Source organism: Lineus longissimus, chromosome 4, assembly GCF_910592395.1.
Source record: "Lineus longissimus chromosome 4, tnLinLong1.2, whole genome shotgun sequence".
Classification (NCBI taxonomy): domain Eukaryota; kingdom Metazoa; phylum Nemertea; class Pilidiophora; order Heteronemertea; family Lineidae; genus Lineus; species Lineus longissimus.
This window is the reverse complement of record NC_088311.1, coordinates 20,720,452-20,733,011: the sequence shown is the minus strand read 5'-3', so window position 1 is coordinate 20,733,011 and position 12,560 is coordinate 20,720,452. Positions and strand designations below refer to the sequence as shown.

General features: G+C 41.3%; 1 protein-coding gene across 3 annotated transcripts; it reads right to left on the bottom strand.

The window, feature by feature from the left end:
• Positions 1-563: 563 nt before the first annotated feature.
• Positions 564-11,483, bottom strand: LOC135486689 (uncharacterized). Of its 3 annotated transcripts, XR_010446738.1 has the most exons (9): positions 11,131-11,483; positions 9,171-9,241; positions 7,996-8,061; positions 6,204-7,654; positions 5,699-5,809; positions 4,949-5,066; positions 3,323-3,433; positions 2,285-2,395; positions 564-1,260 (listed from the first exon to the last, which is right to left on the bottom strand). XR_010446738.1 is itself a non-coding variant. In XM_064769725.1 (8 exons), exons 1-8 carry the CDS (start codon positions 11,202-11,204, stop codon positions 1,233-1,235), a joined length of 2,034 nt encoding a protein of 677 aa, XP_064625795.1. In that variant the 5' UTR covers positions 11,205-11,483; the 3' UTR covers positions 564-1,232. The 3 variants fall into 3 exon arrangements, 1 of the variants encoding a protein (XP_064625795.1); XR_010446739.1 differs by lacking the exon at positions 3,323-3,433; XM_064769725.1 differs by lacking the exon at positions 3,323-3,433 and having other exon boundaries at positions 4,945-5,066.
• Between the last annotated feature and the right edge of the window lie 1,077 nt (positions 11,484-12,560).

The following is a 12,560-nucleotide window of genomic DNA, read 5'->3' as shown; positions in this document are numbered from 1 at the left end:
CGGGAGCGCGATGTTTTTTCTGCCAGTGTACCTCGCATCCAGGGTTCAGCCAGGATCGGTGACTATGGCGTAATCAACTCTGCATTTCAGTTGATGTCAGCGTGCAGATAATGCATTCCGCATGGACGGAGTACCTCTGATGGTCCAGATGTTCCCGATCGCTCGGCGGTCAATAGGGGATATACTGATGTTAAACGATGATGGGGTTTTTCGACCCGTGACAAAAAAAAATCGTATGATGTCGAAATCGACGGTAAAAGACAGGTTAAAAAGATGGCTTATGGTACATGTACATGTACAGTACGTACCACCTCAACAATCTTTTAAATAGTAAGCACTTTACTTAGAGCCTCCTTGATTAATGGATTCAAATTTGCTATAAACATTGAAAACCGATAACACCAAAGGCGTTTGTTCTTCCAATTCGATCAAATCAGGATAAACCCCAATACTAAGACTCGTAATGAATAGATTTTTGGTTCTTTCAAATGCTTGTACACAGCCTTGTGATCATAACATCCTCAACAACACTCCTCGGGTCACAGAATAGAAAAAGCTAGATCTAACTTGTAAATATTATATTTATTTGTTGAAATTATCTACAAACAATTACCACTGACACATTTTGTCGAGGTATCACTCATGGCATAGTCTCTACGACCACTGGGATACAAATAGTATGACAACATTATCAATATGATAATACGTCGACCGTGAAGTCACAAAAATGCGTTTCTAAGGTCGTTGACACTCCATGAACGATAGGCAGGTTTCGCAATGAGCGACGAGCGACGAATTTTGAATTATGAACATTTATTTCATCGGCGATGTTTGAAGAAAAATATTTCTCTGATCCTCTTTCAACTAAATATAATAGAAGATTTAAGAGTACCATGTAAATAAATAGGACGGGACTTGATGAGACTACTGACATTCGTACTAATTGTGAAACCAGGCTATTATATCATTGGCCCCAACTCCGAGAACGAGGTGATTACACATTCGTGCGCGACGCCATCAGTTTCAATGCTGTTTTATTTCCCCGTACCAATTCGTCAAGACGGGCGGGGCAACAAGTTCGGAAGTGCTCCTTGAGATTCGGAATTTGATTTACGGGCCTGACTCGTCGAGTCCTGTAAATACGACCGTAAACTCTTTAATGACGTCAGACAATCTCTGCAGTTTCCTCTGGCTTTTCATGTAGTATTTACTTTAGTGTTTGTTATCACAGCTTAGACGTCCTCTTGGTGTTGGTATCGCCTGAAAATGCATTATTTGGCACTATATTAAAAATCCTGTTATTCTTAAAGTGGGATCACAGGTATGAACAAGGATCCAATATGCGCAGTAGACCAGTACCAGTTTCCAGTACACCATGTAGCAGTAGTACATTTGTCTCCATGGTTAACAGATTCCTGACATTTTACAATTCAATAGATAGAAATTAGGTGGGATTGTTTAGACCGATTTACTGTTTTCTGTTACCAACGGGTTGTAAATTATTAATTTTGATCGATTTTGTTCATAATTTGAAATGCTTCCATTCAGGAGTGCGAGGGCAATATCGATGTTTAAAGGGCAGAGGAGACTGACTGGCGAAGTGATGCGAGAAAAGACGGGGGCAGACAAGGTACCGCCATGAAGGAACTAGCCAAGTGACGTGAGCGGGGAACGAGTGCGGTGCTGATTTGGGGAAATCCATGCATCACTCATAATCGGTATATTGCCAAGAACAAAATATTCAGTGGTGCCTTATAAGGATGGAGCAGCACGGCGTTTGCGCCCTAGCTCATACGCTTAGTACCGCAAACCTTCCCCGTGGTCGATCAAGCTATTTGCGCTTCAGGCACTACTAGTCTTAGATACATCGTAGGTACCCGATTGGCTCACAATACGGCACCTTAAAGGATGAATGAGACGCCCGATCATGCCTGCCATGTTTTTATTTATTAGTATTTATGCTGATTCGACTTTGTTCATTTCTCTGATTGTCAATGTCACATCATGCATGTTATACAGCAGCGATCACTGATTAGCCACCCAGAGTGTTTGTTGTGATCACGCAATGCCCACATTTCGCTAACACGACGAATGTGTGACGTCAGCATAAGGACAGAATAGCCAATCGTTTCATCTGTGCCCTGTGCTGTCATCTAGTGGCACGAGCGGGTCTCAACGTCACAATTAGCGTTTTGTACAAGAAACTGCGAAACGGGATTTGAAACTACGAGAATCTCCCTTCAGTTTGTTCCTCAGCCCTGGAGTCTCATTCAAGGCCTCTTACCTCAAGACATCACCCAGCCCCATCTGCAACTTAGCCCGTGCGTGCTGGAAGTCGATCATGGTTGTGCGGTCTTGGGCCTGCTCGCCGAAGGTGCGCCTCCGCCTCGATAACCTGAAATTAACGAACAGCCATATATAGAAACAAAGCAATAATGCCTTTCTTCAATTTTCCAAGGGAAAGAGCAACAGCATTCTTTACCAAATTCACCTCCTACAAAAGTTTACTGTGCGATCGATTGTGCAAAGAGCTAGAGGGATATATCAATATGCCTACAAGCAATAAACTGCAGCCTATGATGTTGTTATAGTGGAAGATAATGTTTTTGACGACAGATCTTTGTGTGTAAAGACACCAAAGATATTGATCGATTAAAGCTGATTAGTTGTCTGTCTCTGACCATGGTGTTCATTGCCATTTTTACAAGATAAGGAAAAACTCAATTGAATGCAAACACGGATTTACGAACAGACAAAGAAAAAGCCAACAACAACAACAGCAAAAACGACGATGACGACGACAGAAACAGCAGCAGGAGCAACAACAACAACAACAGACGTATATGAACAATGTAAACATATCAAGAACAAATTCATATACTGCCGAACGCGACTGTTGCTCTGAAGCAAATTGTTAGGTTCTAGGAAAATAATGTTGAGGTTCTAGGATAATGAAAACAATCGTGTGGGACAACTCAATGGCTGTGGATGTGCACTTTCATAGGTGCCAAATGAGAAACTGTCAGAAAATGTTGGAGATGTTTGAAGAAACTGATGTGATTAGGACGGATGCCACCAGCAGGCAAACGACACTGCCCACATCACTGAACACCCACTCACTCCACGTGCTTGGCGTGTGAATTAGGTCGCCAAAAAATGAGAAAATCGGGGTATTAAAGGTGAGGATGTTTTGGTAAACAAACAAACATGACATGTCAATAAATACAACTGCAAATGTTAAGCATTCACGAAAATACCAACAAAATGCCGACACCAAAGACGTATGAACGTGACTGCACACACGTGTATGTTGGACACTCACTTAAACAGTGCGCCGAGACTGTCCTGCCTGGCGAGGGGTTTGCTGAAAGGCTGCGGTGGCTCAAAGTCAAACGGGGAACACTGTGGAAGTTCGTCATCAATGTCGGGGAACCTATGGGTGGGGGAAATCACAGGACATTTTGAACAAAATATCGATGCTAGGAAGGAATGTGCCGGTGTGGCCATGCTTGTTATTCTTCGAATGCTTCCCCGTAGTCGGGTTTCTAAATGCCGAGTGTTTAAAAAACTTGCGTAATAAGTGTGGTCGTACAAATTCGGATTACAGTCAGTTTTAAGGATGTCAAATTATTGAAATAAAACGTATTTCCATCATGATTTCCACGATATCAAAATATCAAGAATTAATATATCAATATTATAGCATAAAAAACTAAAATGTATAAGAATCGACGATAACCATGTCTAAATCGGCTCATAACTCAAGACTGCTGCCCAAATGGTTGAGACATTACATGAAAAGAGTACGGTGCGAGAGCAGGGTGCTACGGGACTGTATACTTTGAAGTCATTCAGTTAACTTCGCTATTTTCTACCTAACCTGGGGATATACTTTTTTGCGTAGGAGTAATGTTATATCAGACTAACAGCTTTAATCTACTCTGTAAGTCGGAGAAATATTATGATATGCATGTCGAAGGATTATAAAGTCGACATAAGCGTGGAAGGAATTGAACGTTAAGATGAAGACATATTTCATGTTCCTATTTAGCAGAGGAAACCTCCACAGAGACGAAATACAAAGAGAATTGTTGTTTGACAACAGACTGTTAGCCAGGTTTCATCCTTATCCAGGTTGCACATTGAAGAAGTACGGAGAATAGTAGAAAATGCTGGTGAATGAATAGTGTGAAAATACATGTAGTATAGGGAATTTTTAAGGCGAAAACCAGAGAGAAACATAATATCAAAACATTCCTTTGCTTGTGACAGTGGCTGAGTTTGGCGAGATGGCCTTATATACTTTGGACGAGCCATCCAAGCCCGCCCCGAAGAGGAGAGATCACGTGGTGCATGTCATTGTCGGAGTACGAAAGACACCCTTTCATGGTGAACAACTTTGAAATTGACCTTGAAAAACCTTATGGGCTGATCTAAACTTTAAAAACTCACTATGAATTGGGCATGTTTTTCTTGATTAAAAAATTTGCATGATAAAATCCTTCGTTCCCAGAACATTCTATCCTAGGACATTTCAAACTTTCATTACCCCTCTAACCTTTCTGCTGACGGTGATATTCCTGATTAAATTCCCGGGAATGTTTATGAGACGTGTCTAGATACATGTGAGACGATGCCAACCTGAAAAGCTCTCTTTTTTTAGATTCTAAGAAATTCAATTACATTTGTAGCTCGTGACACTAAGGGAGGTATTGTGAGTGGCCGTCGGCCTAGTGTTATAATAAGGACTTTGCACTACACGATAACATTACTATTCTGGAAAGCTGCATCTCGTGAAAACATTTTTTCGTGTATGTGATAAGTTGCCTTACAAATCCCCTATATTTGGTTACCGACATACGTACCCAAGCATGCAGGGTCTCCTCATGCAGTTAACAAGCGGTTATGCGTTAACCATAACCACACCCGATAGTGAAAGCTTACCTACCGACCAAACCTTTACCAGCCTCATTTTGGGCTGCAGATTGCACTCTCTTCGATTCGCGCGAGAAGTTAGACAATTTAGGCATTCTCACCCGTAAAAAGGCAGTGGTATTTTCAACTTCCTGAAATGTTATTTTGCAAATATTAGATATCTTCATGTACATGTCATATAAGATCTGCCAAACAGATAACAACAGCACTTCATAACACAACTTCAATCAGGTTTAGGCAGGAACCGGGTGGGTCAGATTAAGATACCAAAAGCCGCCAATATACATGCTTCCCGAAATTGGTGGCTTGCATTGGAACTAACTTTTTTCCCCTTGTCCGTCATTAAAGGCATTCAAGTGTGTTGATCAACCATGACTATCTCCTTTGTCCCTCCACCATAAGGCCTAGTTTCCCCTTATGACATCACTATTTCGGACACTCAGCGCCCCATTTCTGGAAAGGTGTATGGGTCTCTCCAATGGCACCGTATAACTCCTTACGCTTGTATGAGGAATATAATTATCGCTGAATCAAGCCGAGCACGACCCAGGCTCCTGGCTTTGCATATGAGTCACAGGAAGACCCCAAATTTGGCTCCCGCCTGAACTATCGAGCGGCCGTTGGCTGTTTCATGCATGATAAAGTGATCATATAGATAGAGTCCATGCGACACCATCCTGGGGAAATAGGTGTCATGTGGTAAGCAAAAAAATAAAGTCCGCGAAATTGAGCTGTTTACTGTAGGTGTTTATAGAACTCTTACCAAAGGTAAATGTAAGTGTGATTTGCCGTTCATCCTCTTCTGTGTGCTCTCCTTTGCCCGGTGTAGAATAGTCTTCTGTGACATCGGTCGGAAAGCTGGTGGACCCAAATGCTGAAAAAAATGGATTACAAATGATTTACAAGGGAAATATCATTAGTTCTGCAAAAAAGGATACAAAAAAATATATGACCAGTCTGATCAATAGTCCATAGTCTAATCAGACTGGTCTAATCTACCCGAAAAAAACCGATTCGAAAAATAAAACGGGATTACCCGAGAATATGCAGAAGAGCCGCCTACATGCATAAGACTTATCTATTTCTGAAACGTCATACTACATGTATTTAAGAACAGTGGTCACGATAACATAACTCTGGTGTATGTATTTTGACGCTTCTTTAAGACACTTTATAGACCCGCCCGTCGCAAAGATTGTCAGGGATCTTGTGTGGGGGACATCTCGCATCCAAATCGGGTCAAAACCAAGCTACTGTTACGGACTTACTGCTTGATGTCCATATTTATCCTTGATCCCAATGCCATCGATGCCCTCCCGCAGTAGAATAAGGCTGTCTTCATGATGCACCAACAGATCCCTCCCTGTCACCTTCATATCCCTATCAATATCAGTGCTAGCCCGTTGATCGGGGTCGAACCTGACCGAGTTCGGCGGTGCCCCGATCGCATCATCGGGTAACATTTCCCCGATCGGAAAAATGGCCTCTTTTCCTTGATCTTCGGCGTCTTCTTCATAATCCTCTTCGTCTGCTTCAAGAAAGCGAACCGTGACGGAGTCTTTCACACCGTTGATCACAAGGTGAGAAATGTCCCCCTTAACGGGATCCACAGTCTTTACGCCACATTGTTGTTCTAATTTTAAGCCATTCGGATGCGCAAGCTTGAGTTTAGATTCCAAATCTTGCACCCGTTTTAACCTTGCATCAATGTCTGTTTCACTTTCATTTGAATATTTCCTTAGCACCATAGTTAAAGGGGCAATATCCGACTCGCCATTAGCGTCTGCTTGCGCTTGCTCCTGGCGCTTCGCCAACTTACTCATGTGTTTTTTAACCGAGTTATTTCGAGACATACCACTGAAGTCATTCTGACTATCATTTGGTTTATTTTTCGAACGCAATTGATTACCTTTAGTAAATTTTGATTTCAAATTCGTCACAAATGTTTTATCTTGACTACTGTTGTCACTAGATGTAGATTTACAGCGGTCATAGGTTTTTTCCGATTCCATACCGTATCGTTGACTTGTGTCCCCGTTTATAACTGACATTGTTTTACTTCTAAGAAAATGCCCCGCGACCGATCCATTGGTTCGAGAAGGGTCAACACCATTAGTATAGCACAATTTCACCGCAGGAGAAATAACCTGCACCGACCGCAGCGCGTGCGCACTTTTGATCTCCCGTTGCCTTTTTCCCTCCGGTGATTCCTGAATGATATTAAAAGAGACACTGGATTGAGTCCGAGATGGATTTTCCTGTTGTGTAGTAGAAGTCGAACTAGAATTAGCACTAAATTTGACACTGGGTTGAAAGAAATTACCGGAAGTGTTCTTGCGCACTACATCCTGGTCCTCATCCTCATCTGCATATTTCCGATAGACCAAGCCCAATTTTGACCTTGACCGTAGAGACAGATTATTCGATGATTTGGCGCGGTTTGGCAGGGTTTGATTCGGCGGTCGGAGGTTTACTTGAGTCACAGCTCTTGTTAGCCCTGTCCTATTATTCTGACATCCATAGCACCTTTCGTCATCTTCTTTTACTTTCACTTTTTTCTCATCATTTGGTTTTGTCTTTTCCTCATTTTCTTTCAGGATTAGTTCCGAGAGACTGTTGTCCTTGAAGTCGTCAATGTTCTTTATCCCCGTACATTTTAATGATGGTACGCACAGGAATTTTTCCCAAAGCCGCGACTGGGATTCTGACCTGGGTTTGGCTGAAACGAAACCCATCAAACATGAGAAGACATGATGTAACAAGCGTTGATTATACAAGGTGTGGACGTAATTCGGTCCACTTGAATATAAGGTTTGTGCAGTTATATACAAGGTGAATGGCATGATATTAAACTCCACATGTAAAATCGTATAGTGTATATGTATATCTGATACTTTTAGAAATTTATATGTAAAAATCTTAAATCTTATTAAGTTTCTAATCAATTTAATTCTATTATGTTTGTACATAGATTTCATCGAACAATCAAATAAACCACAAAACACGGCGTTATCATTTCAAACTTTACACATAAATGACTCGAAGATTAAATAAACTTACCCGTCACATTTTCAGCATGGTTAGGTGTATGTGTTTCGTACTTTTCCGTAGCCCAGTCTGTTATGCCTGAAAGAATTTGCCATTTTAATAAGATTCTCGGTATAATATATAAATTGAATTCCTTCTCCTACAATGTAAAAACCGATTTACCAGTGGCGCGTAAATGAATTCGAGGAACCGGGACTTTCAAGACTCCCCCCCCCCCCCCCCCCCGCCCCGCCGAGAAATATAGCACATTGTAGTCTCTCAAAAGGAAACGTGCTAAATCCTGTTCGTAGCAATACCCATTTTAGAATTTGGCCCTAGGATGTAAACACGACCATAAATATGTCAGAGAAAGAAAGTAATTACGTGTTTCCTTTCCTTCGACTCGAAAGACCAACTACGGAGTCCTTTTCACAAGAACTATTCTTATTCTGTTTTACGATTTGAATTGAAGGGAAATGATTTGCAATGACCCAAATGATCTTTGGGGAACACATTCACTGTAAATCAGTTACCATTCAATATAAAATGCTATATCAAGTAGATTCTTAGAGCGTAAATAATGGATAAAAGCTACGACGATCCTTTGATCCTAACAAACCCGGGTGAAGGTTTTGTGTGCAAGTTTCATTTCTTTCAATCGACATATTTTATGACTGTTAATGAGACCATCGATGTTTGGCAACGCTACAACAAATCATAACATTAAAGCAATCTTATCGTTTTCACCAATTTAACAAGTTTTCATAAGTCCGGATAACTGAGTCATAGGGTGTAGTCTAACCTCCGGTTCAAGATGACTGATGATGATTAAAAAAATTGACCGTATTGTACATGTGAATGTTTCACAAGTGGTATATACTACCGTAATAATTATACTGATTGATAGGCAATTCGAAGCAGGGACAAATTCTTTAAGAGTCATTCAATAACGCCATCTAGCCCCAAATAGGCGACTCTGAGACGTCAACTTCATAAAAGTACATGTAAGGTAATCCAAAAGGAATACTTCATGAATGGTAAAGCGCTATATTTTCGTGGGTTTTGCGAATAATCTTCATTCGGGAAAATGAAAATTGCGAAAATATACGCTTTTGCTTGAGACCCCAGAAGGCATTTCGGGATTTCCCAAAACAAATATAAAATTTTCTTTTTTCGTGAGAGCAAGGAACAGGTGTGGCTTAACTTACTAAGGTCTTCCACGTCATCCTCAGCGTCCCAGCCCCCTAACGGCTCAAATGCTGCCCCGGCGTTCGTTTTCCTGAAAAAGACATCAAAGTATACACGCAGGCGATTAAGTGCTATCATGTTCCATACTTAAAGTTTGGCGGGTTGGAAAAACTGACGGGTCATAAAGCTGATGATCTTTGGTAAGGAAACCCTTTGACCTGCGGTTTCAGGGGTTTCCAATCCAAAGACCATCACTCGGGTGTAGTCTGATACCTCAGAAATACCACTCTTGTGGTCTTGTGTATGCATGACCTTGCTGAGGAAAGACAAATTATTGACGGATGATGGCTTATCAATCCATGTGTGGATGTATCTGCCACCAAAGACAACGCTCTGTGGCTACGTCTATGGCAGTTTCATTCATGCGAAGTTTTAAGTGACATGTCTCGTTTAAAAATCCTTGCCGAATCTTCACTAATTTGCAGTTGATATGTTTGATAGTGCATGCCAAACGTATCCTCTGTGGCACTGTTCATGGCTGTTTTTACACTGTGTGAAGTTGAGGGACATTGCATGCTCCCAAAAAAAAACTTGCCAAATCGTAATTCATTTACAGTTGATATGTTTCTCGTGTCTGCTAACCTGGCTGATCCGTTTTACACGAGAGACTTAAATCAAAAAGGGGCTTACTAGCTAAACGCTTACATGAACATACAGTTCCCGAATTTTAACGCTAATCGATTTTAAAGCTGATCGTCGCTAAAGAGTTTCAGAACTGACAGGTCTGTGTGAAAAATTTGCTAATTGTGATAGTCGTTCACGGTGGCGTTTCGGGGGATTTGCGAAAACTCCCTAGTGTTAGTATGCTTGATCGTGTACCAATGCTTGATCTTATGTATATATACCTGCCTTTAAGGCCTCAAATCCTACTATTTGAAGTCAAACAAAAAGTGCGCTAAGGACGGTTTACTTATGTTAGGCAGCACACTTTTAAAGCCATAACACTCCATAAGTCAATAAAACTCATATTTGAGGATCTAATATGAAATCAATGGTATTACGTGATATGTAATGGGTGCCATTCTCAACGTTTGGTGAGGTATTTAAAAAAAAGACAAGCTGTGTGAAGTACTTTTTATTTCGGCATGCTGCCTTTCTGTTGACTGTTTAGGCTACTGACTGAACCCTCGCCAACTAATACAATTATGCTTAACGTAAGAGAGTCATAAAGTAGAACTGACATGTTTAACCATATGTCAACGAAAATTTTAAAAAAAACCTGTTTAGAACGTACATTAGAACATATAATATGTCAGAAAAACTTCACGTAATGGCCAAATCTTTACCAATTGCTTAAAGACCACGGCCAAATTCATAAAGGGCGTTTAGCTTAAAACAGCGTTTAACTTCTGAACATACAGATTCAGGTCCTTAATGTAAATCTTCACAGAATATGAATAGGCCCTGAAACTGATTAGGGAGAAGTTACACACGTCTTACCCTTAAATGCCCTTTATGAATTTGTCTTCGGCCTTTTCAGATATGAGGCACGGGTGGAACTGGAAGACATTGCGATATCCGTACATGCAATGCTTAAATGCATTACTGGCCACTGGACTGTAATCGAGTGTTCTGGATTACTCTCTTAAGGTCGGACTTTAGGTCTAATTGTGTCGATAGTTTCTGCTGCACATAGTTTTTGACAGTCCGTTATACATCTTAGTGATTAAATAATTGACTGAGTTTCCCATTTTACCTTTCAGGTCCAGTATGAATGAAATGATTAGATGGCGCTCTGTCAATACCATCAATGGCTTGATCGATTAGATAATGAAGTTATAGTCTGTCGGTTATACTCTTCAAAAAGCATTATGCCTTTTAGTTTTTATCTCATATGCTATGCCTGACCAACACCACACTAAAAATACCGTTTACATGCTGACCGATTGAGACGAAACCGCGACATCGTAAACGTCTTACCTTGAATTGTTGGTATTCCCTTTTTGTACCTTCAAACTCGGAGGCGCTGTTTTTATGTCCGAACCCCGACGCATTGTTACGAATAAGGACAGTAATTCCACTATCCATTCTTGGGGGAGTGACTCGAATCTCACGAGCAGTCCTTACTCGACTTAGTCACTAATAAACAAGACTCCACATTGTGTATAGTTGGGCTTAGGCCTAGTGTCACGGCGTGAAAGCATTCAGTAATTGGTTCGCTGTCAGTGGCCTGTAGTTATCCACGGAATACACTTTATGTTTGTATATATGAGTTTAGAAGCATGAAAGCAGAGCATGAAACCACGCGCTATGCCAACACGCACAATTTTAAATGCAAAATGCTAAATGTGGTTAGCCATCCGGAGAGGACTCCCGAAGGTTAGCTAGGCCTTTGTGAGACTAATGGCTTCACGCTAATGCCTTCACGCTTTTGGTATCGGGGTTGCCCATAGGACTGAAAGTTCAATCATAAGGATTTGCCTATCGTTAATCACTGGCTTACTCGACATGTTCTATGAGATTAGCCTATTAGCTTTGTTACGTTTCATTGTACACTGAATGAGCACATTAAACGACATTAAAAAATCTTCTCATTTGTCATGTTTGTGCGTCTGTTTTTTTCCGCTATTTAATTGTTCACGTCGACAAGTACATCTCATTTCGATATAGTCACATAGATGTAACATACTAGTATGTTATGTTATGATTTTTACGGCCAATGAAACAACCCACCCGCAGGCGCAAGTATTTATGGTATTCTCGAAACGAGTACATGCTTTCAATTTACTAGACACATTGTACAGTGTACATAGGCGTGCACCATGTACCATAAAGAATTAATCAACGATGGTTCCACCATTCTTCCTTAGAAGTTCGACGTCTGCCGCGGTTGGTGGCGTAGCGGCCTGACTCTGGTCCCCCACGTGACTTAATAATGATAATGATGCGTCTTATATAGCGCAGTATCCAGGCCGTTTGCCCGCTCAAAGCGCTTTACATTATTACCCCGGTCTCTCCTGAAACCTTTCAGTAGAACTCAGAAAGGCTGCCGTCAATTCAGCGCACTAGCTGATCATTCCAACCGGTACCCATTTATACACCTGGGTGGAGAGAAGCAACTGCAGGGTTAAGTGTCTTGCCCAGGGACACTGAAACCAGTATTGTGGTTCTAACCGGAGTCGAACCCACGACCTTTCGGTTATGAGTCCGGCGCTCTAACCATTACTCCACTGATTCCCCAGTGTAGTCTTAAGTGTAGTCTGCAGCTCCCCTCGTCCCGATTCATGTCGGTGGTCTTACGAACCCAAATTACCTCCCCATCTCGCAAATCGCGTTTGATCTTTCCACTTTGCTTTTACCCAACCGATATTATGAATGCCCTTGGCTATTGCCATTGTTGAACTCGCTCA